The sequence below is a fragment of the Drosophila gunungcola genome, unplaced genomic scaffold, assembly GCF_025200985.1.
Source record: "Drosophila gunungcola strain Sukarami unplaced genomic scaffold, Dgunungcola_SK_2 000086F, whole genome shotgun sequence".
Lineage (NCBI taxonomy): Eukaryota > Metazoa > Arthropoda > Insecta > Diptera > Drosophilidae > Drosophila > Drosophila gunungcola.
In genome coordinates this window covers 302,195-317,138 of record NW_026453248.1, presented here as the reverse complement: position 1 = coordinate 317,138, position 14,944 = coordinate 302,195, and the positions used below count along the sequence as shown (strand labels likewise).

Here is a 14,944-nt window from a genome sequence, read left to right as displayed (position 1 = left end):
CGTTTCCGTCTAGATGAATGAATTGGCAGTTGCATACTGCATCAGAGCATTTTAAATATTATTTAAGTTTTTTTTGGGATTTTCTGGATTAGCAAATGAAGATTGTGGGTATATAGTATTAGTGATGGCTATAACATGTTTAAATTATTTAAAATGTTTACAATTTGACTATGATATACCAATTATAAAATCTATATTTTTGAAAGGAAATATATAAAAACTGAAAATCTATGTTGATTTAATAGTTTTATTCTATCTCAACACCTTTGTATAAAAACATGATAACTAGCTGGTATATGAACAAATATTTATAAATTGATAAGGAATTTGCGGTAGGTTAGATGAGTGCCCCATTATCGTACACTTTCCGCGAATTGCCCCAATATAAAAATGTATTACAGGGGGAAAAGTGGCTCGGGTCTTCTATTCTTGACTTAACATTTTCACAATTCTACCAATTTCAGCGATCACTCAACTACTTGAGCTGGGAACGAACCAAATAGCCATAGCTATGAGTAATAGTTGCATATTTACATAAAGGGCTCCGCGATTCTTTAATCTTCCATCGTCAAATCGTATCGAATTTCAAGTTTAAATGCCATCATATATGATGATATATCTGAAAAGGTGCTTCAAAAAGTTCTAAGTTTTGGTTCTTAGACATCAAACTTTTGGATAAATTAAATACATACAAATGTATATTACTCATTCAATAAATCCATTTCCAAACAAACATTTGTTTCTTTAAGCATCTATTAAAATATTTGTATGACTAATTTGTTCACAAATTCTTCAATTCCTTCCTTGAATAACAGCTCTAAATTGCCTTCCCATGCAGCTTTAATTCAATGATTGGCTGCAAATTTATTGTTTCAATTTGATTGAAACCGATTCGAATGCATAGCAAAACGTTACCAGAAATATCTGGAATATTCCAGGCCATTTCGAAATGCTCAAATTAAAGTGAAATGCTATAGTATTTTGGGGGCATTATAGTGTAGTGGTTCCGCCGGGAAAACACCTGTTCAAATTTTGCATTATTACCCAACCCCCAGCAATAACATATTATTATTTTTTTTATCTCTGTTTAAGCTTTCCTCCCCACTATTTCGTCATATTACAAAAGTTTTCCCCGCATTTTTCGCCATTTAATTGCTTTTCTGTTGTTTTCTCTTATCGATCAAATTCACTTGGCGCCTAGGTTTAAACCAATGCAAAAGCTGTGTGATGGGTTTTTTTTTTTTTTTTTGGGGGGGGGGGGGGGTTGTTGTGTGGGGTTTGACTGGGCGGAAGAGGGGGTGGCACGCAATCAAAAGACACTCATTCACAAGTGGAAATTTCCATTGCAATTTTTCGTGTAACTGAAGCGCCTCTCGTTAACCCCAGACGGGCAAAGATTTATTTGAATTTACACATTTATGTTTATTTTCTACTTATTAAATTGGTAACTTAGCATTTGGTACAAATTAAAAACCAACAGTCGGCTGTTTATCCAGTTATTTAACATCAGTAACTGATTGCAAGACTTAATTAATAAATATATAGTTTTTTTTTGTCCTGAAAAGCTACTTTACAAATATTCCAGATTTCCCAGATAATATTTTTAGAACTGTTAAAACAAATCAAAACGAAAAACTAACAAAAAAATAAACACATGTAAAAATTTGTTTTGTGAAAGTGAACTTTAATTTAACAAACACAATTTGAACATAACGAATGAATTATTTTCTATATGGTCGTATCTGTTGGGAAACACCATGAGAAAGAATCGTTGCTTTTCAAGTCATCACTGATCAAATCCTCGGATTTCAACTCATCACTCTTCGACTCATCACTATTCGAATCCTCGAATTTCAACTCATAACTTTTCAACTCCTCGCTTTTCAATGGAAGCTCCCCTTCATCGCTTTCGCTTTTCTCATCCTTTATCCCTTCTCTTATGTCCTTGAGAACCTGCGCAAACACCGTTGGTTGGACTCCATGATTGATCAAATTAATGCAGATTTCAAGGGACTCTTTGCTCAATCCAGTCGGAAATTCGGAAATGGCATGCACCACGGCTAATCTTTTTGACGAATTTTCGGACATATTTTATTTGTTTATAATTTATTCAACTCTTGGCAATTCTGATAGAATTTCTAAATAGTAATATGAATATGCCTTAACGATTTTTATTCAAGAATAAACTGACTGATATATCAACAAGCAACTGATGTATTTATTAATCATTTGTTTGATTTCTAACCAAGCGCGTTCTTTTTATAAAAAGCCCATTAAAACCGTTCGTTGCATTAAGATTTGCCGAAGCTAATTGATCGACATTAAAGCGGAGTATTCGGTTGGGGTTTTGTGATTTTCACTATTTTGGCGCACCTCGATCGCCATCGCACCAGAACGACCCCCGCGGGTATGCATGGGTTTAATTGCACTGCCTCTCGCCTCCTCTCGCTCCCTCGTTCGGCCCATCTCGTTTGCGCTTTATGTGATTTTCGTTAATGCTAATGGCATGTGGATGAACGAACGGGCGCACTGTGGGTGTAATTGCCCGAACTAAATTTGTGCCTTGGGAAATGCATTGTAAGAAATGAGTTAATGTACCGAGAATACCCAACAAAAACAATAGGTTTAAAAACAATTTTATTCATTATTTTCATTAAGTCAGTACGTATTAATTCGTTTCATTACACTATAGTTTTTATTATGAAATGAAAAGAAGAAGAACTATTAAATAAAATATGAAAAACAAATTATTATTAAAATTTTTGTTAGTAGATACTGTTTTAAATAAAATATGTAACATATTGTTCGTTTTAATTTTGCTATTTTTCCACTGTAAGCCAACGAAGTGACTGACTGACTACCTGACTCACTTACTCTCACAGTCACCTGTCTTACTCACCTCGCCTACTCACACATTCTCTCCGTACGCCTCCCCCTACCCCTCCCCCTCCCCGATTCACCCCCTAGTACACGAAAGTGCAGTGGCAGCAACCGCTGCAGCAGAGGACGCAGTGGAGAACGAGAACGCAGCAGCGCAGTCAGCATTCCCATTGATTTCGCTTTGTTGTCGTACATTGTTCGCTTTATGCTGATTGTTATAGTTTCTTTTTTTATGGGCCAAGGGGGAGAGGGGATGGGAAAGAAAGGAAGAAGGAATAAGGAGAGTCCAAAACAGGATGGCATGTCAGGTTTACATTTTATTTTAATGGGTTTTCCTTTGCTTAAAATTATGTACAGAACAAAAAAAAAAAAAGAGTTTTAAAAAGCTAACTTCGATGACCGAAGTCTTAAATAATTAAAAAAAAATTTCCAAAAACCAATCAAAGAAGAAACCCCAATGAATCTAGAATAACTTTTTTTCCTATTTGCCAATTTCAAATATTTTACAATTAAATAATTTCAGATCTTGCTTAAAAGGGGATGAGAAACTGCAGCAAGCATTCAAAATCAGAGTTTTGCTGGGTGAAAAACCAGACAGACTTGGCCCCATTTCGAATGCGGTTGTTGATTGTTTGGAGTCTCTTCCCAAGGGCACTTAAACACGCAATATTATTTAGGAATAAATTAAGAGCAAGGTCTGTACTGGATGGAGCCCTTTGCCTCAAGGACCTTTGACTATGACTACGAACGGTTGACCACCACTGTTTCGACGGACTGCATTTCCCGGCTTCCATTGGCAGCATTACCATTTTGTGTGCCATTACTGTTTTGGGTTGGGTTTTGGTTTTGGTTTTGGTTTTGGTTAGGCGGCGGTGGTTCCATCGACGGTAGTCCCACTAGTTTTTCACTTTCCCGCCACAGCCAGTCGGCGGTTTCCATATTCCGAGCCCAGGGAACCAAGGGCCAACGCATGCAGTCCGAATAGTAGCCACCAGTTGATCCCTCCAATCCGGGATCCAGGGCCAATCTCAGCGAGGTCTGGGCCCCCGCTTTCGGGGTCTTGAAGAAGTACAGGGATCCCGTCTGCAGGACGCTCTTCATCCAGCCGGGTCCGGCAAAGTGGCGATTCAGCTCTGTGCGCACCACGCCCGGATGGCAACAGTTCACCGTTACCCGCGAATTCTTGAGGATCGAGCTCAGCTTGCAGGTGAACAGGATATTGGCCAGCTTGGACTGACTATAGGCCCCAAAAAACTTGCCGTACTTCTTCTCGCTCATCAAATCCTCCCGGTTAATACGTCCAAAAAGATGTGCCGCCGAACTGACCACCACAATTCGACTCGGCGAACTTTGTTTCAATCGATCCAGGAGAAGATTTGTCAATAGAAAGTGTCCCAGATGATTGACTCCAAATTGCTGTTCATAACCATCGGTGGTTAAGGTCCTCGGACAGGCCATGATGCCGGCATTATTGATCAGTAGATCCAATCGCGATTCCTCTGCCTTGAAACGCTCCACGAAATTTCGTACAGATTGCAGGGAGCCCAGATCCAAGGTGCGATTAAACAGCTGCTGATTGTGACTGCGATCCATGATCTCCAGCCGGGCGGCCTCACAGCGTCCCGCATCCCGGCAAGCCATATAGATCCGGGCGCCCCGTTTGGCCAGCTCCAGGACCGTCTCCTTGCCAATGCCCGTATTGCAGCCGGTGACGATCACCACCTTGCCATCGATGCGATTGGCCTTCCGGTAGGCCGGACCTTGGATGCACTTGCGCAGCAGCCACATGAAGACCGAAACGCAGATGGCGATCAGAAGAATCAGCACCGCCCAGGCCCAAAAGCCACGAAAGCACAGCGTCTTCTCTGCCGATTCGGCGGTGGGATCGAAACCAGGTGGAAATACCGATCCTCGTTCAGGTCCAGATCCTGGGGGCGTGGCAGCCGCCGACATAGCTGGCAAAACGATCGATTAGATCGTGATTCTCTGGTTTCACCTGGGCTATCTTCGGGCAATCTATCAATTCTACAAAACGAGAGAAAGAAAGAAAGTTCAGTAACCAGTACAGATGATTTTGGGGCAAAAAGGGTTGCTACAAATCAGGGGCATGCGTAAAAAGAAATAAGTTAAGAGCGACGATTACAAGGGGGGAGCGAACAAGTTGAAGGCCCAGCTGACCCCGAATATCTCAAGTTGTTTTGCACCTGAGCAACTGGTTTCTCGTAATTCACTCAAATTACTCGTACTCGCTGCGCATATCTAGCAAATCGTTTTAGGTTTAAAACTCATTAAATAGTGTAAAATTGCAATCTTGTCTAGAATAGAATTAAAGTGGCTTCATTAAATGTAGTGTAGAATTGTGCAAAGATTTTTAGACTTTAGACACTGGTTAATATTTTTTTTTTAAATATAATTGATTTAATGGAATGGATTAAAGTCGGTCAAGTCTTGATATAAGAACTTTCACTATGATAATGGAATTAACACCTGAACTTTTTCATGACCGCAGCAAAATACCATATTGATTTATCCCGGGCAGTTCAAAATCTTAAGTCTACCATTGAAGAAGTGCCCCAATTCCTTTAAGCTGTTTTTGAATACCATTCAAAATCCTGACTTTCATTGACCATTTTTGACATTCTTTAAATTTGAATCACTAAACTTTCTTTTACCCACCAAAAAGCTTACCAATTTTATATTTTTGTGGCTGCTACAATGCTGGGAACTGATGTTACCTCGGTGTTACCAAGCTTTTGAGCGGTCAGGTGGCGATTTCGCACGTTTCCCGGGCGGTAGTTTAATATATATTTACCCGATCACTTAGTAAAGACCGATCTGAACCTCTGGTTACTGGGTTAGTGAGTGCTACGTGTCTAAGCCTCTCGCGCGATCTTGGCCAACTGACTGCCGCGGACTCCAATTGCTCGGCGCCTGACTTCAAGTTCCAGCGGTTTTGAGCCGTGTTAACGCGTCAGAAATAACCTGAAAAAAATTATTTCGAGGCGTCTGTTATTAACATGCTGCCTCTGTCGCTGTTGCATATGCACTAGGGTGGACCTTATTATTATGATCCATGGGAAATTTAGGATCTCATCACTCATACGCAGTGTTGACTTACATATTGTATTATTAATGACAATGTTCAAATTCGTAATGTCTGTCAAATGGGTTTTAAACGTATTGTGTACGGCAAGCTATTCATATTTAAGATGTTTTTATATTCATAATTAGTTTGGCTTACGAGTCGTATGAGTGATTTAGGATAATAAATAAGGGCTTTAATGCAATATTTTTAAAAGTTTTTACAAAATTTTTATCATTCTGCTATCAGGCATCTATAGTATACTTAAAATACCAGTTACCATTTAACTTTTTTCTTGGCGGATTCTGTTTTAAACGGTCCACCCTAAGTGGTTACAGCGGTTCTCAGTCGGCGTCGCTGTCACTGCTTGTTGTTTTTGCAGCCAACATACCAAAGAAGAGCAACTGGGCTTCAATTTCATTTCTTACCAATTTGCTGTTCGCCTTCTCCTTTTCTGTGTTTGTATTCGACTTTCACTTGAAACGTCGTTGTTTTTCTCTTTTCCCTCGGCCCGTTTGTTTTGCTCACTCGTTCTTTAAGCCACGCTCGCTTCGCTGCCTTTTGCGGTCTTCTCCTCATTCGCCTTGTCTATTTCTCTCTCTTTTCGAATTTCAATTCGTAACACGTTTTTGTTTTCCAGTTGTCAAAAGCGATTGGGTACACAAAATATAATTGATTTGATATGGCGATCAACTTGATGATTTTGCATCTGATAACGCTATTTAATTTGGATTGTAAGATACATATGTAAATGGACAAATATTTTATAGCTTAAAAAAAATGCATATTGGTTACAAAGAATTAAAAAGAATGCAAAAATTGCATTATAAAAATTGAAAAACTTAAATAATTAAATTGGATAAGTTAAATATCCTAAAAGAAATTTAAATTTATAAACAAAATGATACTTGTAAAGGTTTATTAAAATTGATAGAACTAATAAAAAAAGTGCACTTTGAATTTGACATTTGTAAATATTTTTTTCTCTGTAGAAGAGACAAAAGGAGACAACAACAGAAAAGAGGTTCAAGTCACCAGATTACTATAGCCAAAGGGGGGCATGGGGGGTTACATATCGAGGCGAGGGGATCACTGACCCGCCTTAAAGCCAAGGCCAAAACTTTGTAAATTTCATTTTTACCTGAGCATTTATACTTGAACTTAAAACCTGCACTTTGACTTAAAAAACAATGAAAAACGAAAATAGAGGCAGTCAAACGCCGGATAACCCAGAAAAATATGACAAAAAGAAGGAAATCAATAAATGCCGTTAATCGAAGGCAGGACGCGAGTTGAATGTCCTTGACACGGGCCAAAAGCCAAGTCGCAGGGGTCACGGGACCAAAACCGGCTTACTTTTTCCTCCTTTTCGCCGTTTTCGGCTACGTGCTTCTTCACACGTTTAAAAAAAAAAACAGGAGAGTGGAAATGTGAGTGGAAAGAAGGACAGGAAATCAGGAGAGATGAGGGAGCATGATAGCAGGAGAGCGGGATAGCTGGAGAAACATGGGTGGAGTTCAAGTAACTTTCCAAGAAGTGAAAAATATTATTTATAAACAATCAAAAATAAAACAAATAAAATTATTTAAGTCAGGCAATAAACATTTTGAATTCGTACAATTATTTTAGCTCTAATTTAATATTTATTTAATAACATATGGGCTGCATTTAGTGTATTTATTTCTAATATTTTTATTCTAATAATTACTTACTTTTTGGCAGTTTCTCGAGTAGGATTTTCTTAAAGTTCACAAGGAGTTTTTTTGTAACAATTGTTCACATATAATTATGCGATTTGAATAAAACACCAGTCAGTCTTTCTTTAAAAAGCAGAGTGAATACATGTTAAAGATCTTTTTCATTTTATAGAAAATCTCAATTAAGAGCTTAATCTACAGTTCTTATCGGCTGCAAACGCTATACAAGTTTGCCCATCCCACGATCAGCAATCAGTGCTTTTTTGACCTTTGATAACACACTTTTAATATACACTGGTCAATTTTTTAAATGAAACATAAGAAATGTTGTTCTTAGCAACCTTTGAAGGACAACTTCATAAAAGGTAAACTTCTCTTATTAGAACATGCACTTTCAGCTTCTAAAAATAAATTATTGTTATTATAAGTTATGAGTTTTCTCGTAGGGTGAGTCCCTTTTTTCCCTTTTCTTTTTTTCTCTATTTCCACCCAGCCTACGCTTATGGCGTGAGAGCAGGAGAGCAACAGAGAGCAAATGTCACTGCGCGAGAGAGCTAAACTTTGACTAGGTCAGGATAACGAGTCCTTTTCGCGTTCTCCTCCTCGCGTTGTTTAATCGATGAGAAGAGCGAAAGCTGCGCCCTTTGCGCCCTGCCACTCCCCCCATAATCCATGCCCATTTCGCCGTCTCTTTCTAGCGACTTTTTGGGAATTTTCCACTGCATTTTCGATGGGCGGTTTTTTTGGGCTGTTTCAATCGCGAACATAAGTTCATACTCCTAATTGAGACAATATATTTCACTGGGTAAACTAGAACACGAAATGTTACTTTACTATATGTAAGTTATGTAAACATAAAAAAAATATATTTTTATGTGTGAAGTTTTTATACTCAAATGACTTAAAAATTTCGATTACCGAATCATTTAAATATTGCATACTGCCACCGAAATAATCCCAATTAAATTCTGAGTTATAATTTGTATTTTTCAACTGAATGAAAAAGGGCTTGAATAACTTGACTGCATAAATTTTTTTTTATTTACTGTACAGTTTTAAGGATTCTTTGTTCGTGGTTCGTTTTTAACAGTTATCCACTTTGGTTACACTCAAGTGCGCTTATCTTCTTTTCCACTTTCCGTCCGCTTTTTCTGTCCTCAGTTGGAGGCTTATTCCCGCTGTCAGTTTATATTCGCTTACACAACACACCCTTGACCCCTGGCATCAGGATACCGAACCCCGAATATGGTCCTCACCGCCCCCGATTCGCGGTGACGTCAATGGAATTCGGGTTACACAATCTCACCTTGATCTTGGGCTAAACAACAGATCGGGGTAAACAATGGGGGCTGCCAAAAGATTAACACACGAAACGTAAACAACGAAAAGCGACGAAACTGTACCCATATGATTTTTGAGTTAAAAAACAAACAAGTAATGACTCGAATTTGCATTTCTTCAAAATCACGAAATCATAAAAATAAAATAATAAAATAGAGAGTTAGACTAACTGTCATTCACAGATTTTTGTAAGCCATCTTTAAGCAAGGGCAATTCTCTAGCTACATATGATACCATTTTTAGTTTCATCTTAAACCACAGTCGATATCCAAGCTTATTTCTGGGTTAAGCTCTCAATTGTGTACAATGAACATCTAAGGAACATAACCATATGTATGTACATATTTGAGTGCGGATTTTTAAGATTTTATTTCGATTTTCTTAATGAGCTTACACCGAGTAGCTGTAACGATTCTGTAATTAGATAATCACATAACTGACCAACCGCAAAAACTCAACCCACGTAATCGAATTACTGTTTAAGAGGGGGCGAGGGGGGTTAAACAGGGGTTAGGCACAACAACACATTTCATTGTTGGCGTCATTGTATCGCGCCCATAAGAGGATCAAACTGGAAATTGTTCAATAAATGTTCAATTCAGCATCACGATGAATGCGGCACGCGCAAAGCACAAAAACACAACAAATAAATTTCAAAAACATTTTAAATGGGAAGTCGGGGCACTGAGTGGTTAATTCCAATGAAAACCTGTTGCCTCGCATAAACATAGAAAACACAACAGTTTTTCCCCCTTTTTTCCCTCATTTTTTTTCACAGCCCCCCATCATTCGTCTTCAAGTGATTCGTAAATTAGCAAATAGAAATGAAAACGGGGGGACAGAAACAAAATGACAATAGAAAATAAACAAGAAATTTCTACGAAAAGAACCAGTGAAAACCCAACAAAACCCAGCAAAACCCAGCAAATAACAATAAGAACAAGGGCAAAACTAACAAGTATCATAGAAAAGAATAAACCAATACAATACTACCTAAAATAATACATGAACCCTGCTTAGAAAGCGGAATAAAAGTTATTTCAATGCAGAACACAATACAAACGCAAAAAGGAAAAAGGAAAACAAATGTAAACAAAAAAATTGAGCTCATGTCAAGGTCCGATGCAAATATGGAATATATTTAATAATAGATTAAATAATATGTTTATTCACAATGACACAAAAAATAGATTTTGAAAAGGTCAAATGGATTTGAATACTATCCAAATAAACACTTCCCTAGATATTTAGATCACATACCCCAAGACATACATACATATGTACATATGTATATCTAATGAATCTTAAGTTGTTGTTGTTTTGACTATGCTTCCGCCGAGTGATCTGTTTATGCTGACAATGGAGAAAACCAGAAAACAACTGGGAAATGCAATAGGGATGAAGAGACATATGTATACATAGATGGGGCTTTCGATTGACATTGGGGAAAGGAACAGAAATTGCACAACCACAGACCAAGAACAGTGGTGACATAATCGATGACAATGCAATGGCATCTCGCATTACGTTGCATCCAAATCACATCTGAGTGGGTAACGTAAGTCAAATGGACAGGCATTTTCATAATATATGTATATATGTATGTATGTATAACAATTAATCTACCCGAAAAGCGAAGGAGGGCTGTTAAATCATATAGTTGACATTTATGAATGCATAACATTAGCCTATCTGGGATATTAGCCTATCTGGGATATTAGCCTATCTGGGATATTTACGCCGATATCTAGATGACCAATTGCGTATTGGCTTTTACAGCCGTGCGAAGTTGAAAATCTGCCAGCAAACCAACTCAAACCGGTTCTAAAAAATAAAAAAAACACCCGACAGAATATTAAAAGATAACGACTGACTCTGCAAATTGCGGGGGATAAACAAACTTACCAAACAGATAATGGGACTAAACAATATAGCTCACTCGATTTCCAAACCGATGGGACTTCAATCAACATCTTTAGTTTATATTTATTGCTGATAAGATGATGATATCATAAGGCATTTGGATTGTATACTTGAATGGCTTCCCATTTTGGAATAATATATAGTAAGATATTAAAGTAAATATATGGTAAGCTATTAAAGTCTGTTATTAAAAATGTAGTTAATGTCTGGCTTGGTTTTTTTTAGTTAGTAAACAGAGATTATTTTTACATCTTTAATATGTAAACCCATTAAACCTAGAAATAAACATTTCACAGAAATATTTACCGATCGCTTTATGGTTTCAATTATAGTTATATATACATAGTTGCATTTGAATTGAACAGCTGTTAACTATGCATATACCGAGTTCCCAAGCAAAATTTGCTTAGCTTTCGCTTATTTGTTGCATGCACCAATCACAACAAATCGATATTAAAAAAAATCGTTAACGCAAATTGAAATTGAAACAGATCCACTGACATATGCTATATGAAGCAATATATTGGTCGTGAAATATATGAATAAAGTCCACTTGCCGATTCCTCTATGTATGTACATCTATTTTAGACCGCCACTCGATCGCCTTTTAATTTGTTATTTAATTGAAATTGAATCGTAGAATTTTCATAAAGTTTTTTCTACACAGAATTCGCCCAGATTTGAAATGTGTGCCACAGTGTCGCATTGAGAGCAAGTCCCCCTCTGTTTCCCACCCGAATCTAGCAATATGACACACGCCAAATTGCAAATTGTTTCAGGCAATTCAATTCGACGCTGCTGCGTCCAAAGGTCAAGGTTACAGAACTGCCGTGACGCTCTTTACTCGGATTCGGGTATATGTGAATCGGTGTGAAGATTGTCAGATACTTTGGGTCTACACCTGCGCATAACAATTAAAACAGTTTGGCTTTTAAAACATTTTGTGTTGCATAATAATATAATAATGTTAAGAATACAACTGTTACAAAATGCAATATAATATATATATATAAAGATAGTTTTTTTAGTGCATAATATTAAGATTACTGAAAATGTTGTTACTAAATAAAACGGGAAAGTGTACTTATAAAAACCAAATTGGAAGGTTGCACTGTACCTTTCTACTGGGTAGAAATAACTCGAAGATTTTTGTGCTAGATAAGTTTACCTGTACTAAATTTAAAAATGTTCCAACTGTTGATTATTTTACAATAGAACTTAAAATTTGATGAACAAAACTATAAAGCTGACTTATTTTTTTATGTTTTACCCATTCAAATTGACCTGTTAAATACAAATGGCGAGGGATTAAAGTATTTACACACAACTTTGGTAACTATGCTTTTTGTGGGTTCCTTAGCCCGAAAATAGTTTTTAGAAGATGGAGTTCGAGTTAAAAAAGATTGACTGTACTGTTTACTAGAGAACTAGAACTAAATGCTTAATTTTTAGTGGACTTATTTTTATTACCCTAGATATTTTCCTTTAAGATTACAGTTATTGGAGTAGTACCGTACCTATCTTTCTTTCTTTTGATTTCTGCCATTTTCACGTTCTTCTTCTGCTTCCGCATACCTCAATTCCCATGAAGAGAAGTGTGTGCGAGGGAGAGGGAAAAGGGCGGGGACGGCGAAAGGGGGGTCTAATTGGGGGTTTCCCCTCCCCACGAAACGCATTTTCTGCGCATTTGGCTGCAGCTGCAATTTTCTCTCTTTTTCACTTGCTCTCTCCCTCTGCTGACATTTAAATGTTTTCGCGTGCAAATAAAATTACATAGTCTTTAGTTTTTTGTTTCCATATAGATTTTCGTTACTTTTTATTTATTTTTTCATAGCGATTTCTTTTTTCGTTTGCCGTGTTTGTTTGTGTAATTACAAAATTACTAGCTAAGAAAAAAAACGAATAACATTAATTGTTGCTTAAAAGTAGCTGTCGTCTAGGTACATTTTTGTACATACATATGCATATGTATATATTTTTGTTTTAGTACAAGTACATATGTGTATATTTTTTACGATATAATATTAAGTCTGTTTTCAGCTGCTTCGTCTTTATATTATTTTTGTTCGCAATGCTTTTAAAAGTATATTGTCAATTGCGCATCGTAATTATGCAATTACAAAATGAAAAGGTAAAAATCCGTGGTTCCTTTTTTCTAGTTTGTTTGTTTATTTTCTCAAGTGTTTTGTCTTGTTTTTTTGGGTTGTTGCTGATGTGGTTTTCGTTATACAATGCAATTGGCAGTTGCAATTTCTGTTTTCCTCTTGTCGCGAAACCGCAGTTACAAAAAGGGTTTTGGTTTGGGAAAGGTTCTATGTTCTATTTGGAAGCCTGGCATACATAAATACATACATATAATTAATGTAATTATACATTTGGGACTTTAAATTTGTATTTATATTTAGGGGTATATATATATTTTTAAATAGTTTGCATATGTACACCGAATTTGATTTATATGTTATGTATATTATGCTCAAACAAATTTGCACCAACAACTCTTTACGCCAACTTACTTTTCTGTTTCCTGGGGGGCAAATCTTAACTAGGTTAAGTGACCCCTTTGTGTAACCTCCCTTTGGCTACGCCCCGGTCTCTTCTCACTTCCAGTCTCCACTCTCTCTCTCTCTGTCTCGCTTGCTCGCTTCGACCTAGTTTGCAATTAGCCATCTCCCTCTTATCCTGGCGACGAAGTGCAGCGTCGCAGTCGCATCTTTAGCCGGCTGCTGGCGCTTCCTATGCTGCTGCTGCGCCGACGCCGACTGCGAGTGCTGCCTCTGCTGCCGGTTAACTGTTCTAGGGAGCTGACCTCTGCCGACGTCTCTGCCACATCCTCTGCCGCTGCGTTGCCGTTGGAAGTGGACAGGAGTTTACAGTACCGCCGAAAGCGTTGCCCCAAACGGCTGACCACACTTCTCTCTCGCTCTTTGGCTGCTCCGCTTTCTTCAAAGACTCCAGCTGTCCTGCTCTCGCTGAAGGAAATGGCGGCTGCTTTCTTCCAGGATATAGCTGCACTGCATTCTCCTCCGACCGCAGTACTAGCTGCACTGCTCTCCCCTAAGACATGGCCGTGGCCAGGTGATCTTCCGTTGGAATCATCTGCCTCTTTTGCTTCCCAGCTTCCTCCACAATTGTTGTTGTTGATTGAAAGGAGCGCCGCGCTGCTGGCATTGTTGTTGTTGTAGTGGTTGTTGTTGCTGTTGTTGTGATATTCTCATGACCGTTTGCCGCTATCCTTGCGAAAGGATTTGCGCAGCTTGTCCACCAAACGCATATGGAATTTTGTATAATCATTGGAAGAAGATTCCACTGCTCCAGACGGCTGTTGTTTCTGATTGAGAGCGGCTGCTTGGGCGGCCGCCTGCCTTTCCAGTGCGGAAGCGGTATTAGAACGACTGGGCGGACTGCTGCGCGTGGGCGACACAATTTGTTGCATCGAACCGTGCGAACTGCGCGAAGCGTTGCGTGGAAAAGCGCGCGAACTGTGACATCGCTGCATTTGCATTCGATGGTGGGCGGAGGACACGCCCAGTTGACCGTGGGAGGGGGAGGTGGCAAAACTTTCCGATTTGCATTCGGACACCTTGCGTCGTCTTTGCTGTTGTTTTTCCAGAGCGGGCGTTCCAAGAGCGGTGGCCAAAGCCGTTGTACCGTTACTACTCGCATTCGAACATTCCGATGTTTTTCGGGAACGCGTGTCCTTGTAAATATCGTAATTGTTCTTCATCACGGGCATCATGAACGCCATCTCGATCACTCTCTATTTCTCTCTTTTGAAAACACAAAACAAAAAGAAATAAACTCCCTGACTGTTATTGCTGCTCTCGATTTGTTTTGATTTTCTTTTCTTGTCTTCCTTTAATTTTCTTTTATTTTCGTTCGTCTCTTTTATTGGTTTGGTTTGCGGGGGAGAAAAAATTCGCTGCGCGTGGACGTTTACCGTTCGATGGCTCTGTTCGTTTTGAGGCCGTCCCGCTTTAGCCGCCTCTACTTATACGCTGACCGGTTGGCGGGAGAGAAC

General features: G+C 38.5%; 2 protein-coding genes across 4 annotated transcripts; both read right to left on the bottom strand.

Annotated features, from left to right (window-relative positions):
• Positions 1–2,956: 2,956 nt before the first annotated feature.
• On the bottom strand, positions 2,957–7,795 carry LOC128264968 (retinol dehydrogenase 12). Of its 3 annotated transcripts, none has more exons than XM_053000719.1 (4): positions 7,675–7,795; positions 6,391–6,680; positions 5,616–5,862; positions 2,957–4,905 (listed from the first exon to the last, which is right to left on the bottom strand). In XM_053000719.1, exon 4 carries the CDS (start codon positions 4,831–4,833, stop codon positions 3,622–3,624), a length of 1,212 nt encoding a protein of 403 aa, XP_052856679.1. In that variant the 5' UTR covers positions 4,834–4,905; positions 5,616–5,862; positions 6,391–6,680; positions 7,675–7,795; the 3' UTR covers positions 2,957–3,621. The 3 variants fall into 3 exon arrangements, with proteins under 3 accessions (XP_052856679.1, XP_052856676.1, XP_052856677.1); XM_053000716.1 differs by having other exon boundaries at positions 5,569–5,862; positions 7,675–7,794; XM_053000717.1 differs by lacking the exon at positions 6,391–6,680 and having other exon boundaries at positions 5,569–5,862; positions 7,675–7,778.
• Positions 7,796–13,072: 5,277 nt separating this feature from the next.
• LOC128264970 (uncharacterized) lies at positions 13,073–14,900 on the bottom strand. Its single transcript, XM_053000721.1, has one exon. The coding sequence runs from the start codon at positions 14,669–14,671 to the stop codon at positions 14,138–14,140; it is 534 nt and encodes a 177-aa protein (XP_052856681.1). The 5' UTR covers positions 14,672–14,900; the 3' UTR covers positions 13,073–14,137.
• Positions 14,901–14,944: the final 44 nt, after the last annotated feature.

Bases quoted from the DNA above. Each gene is read 5' to 3' on its own strand.
- LOC128264968 (XM_053000719.1), bottom strand. From the start codon at position 4,833: ATGTCGGCGGCTGCCACGCCCCCAGGATCTGGACCTGAACGAGGATCG.
- LOC128264970 (XM_053000721.1), bottom strand. From the start codon at position 14,671: ATGGCGTTCATGATGCCCGTGATGAAGAACAATTACGATATTTACAAG.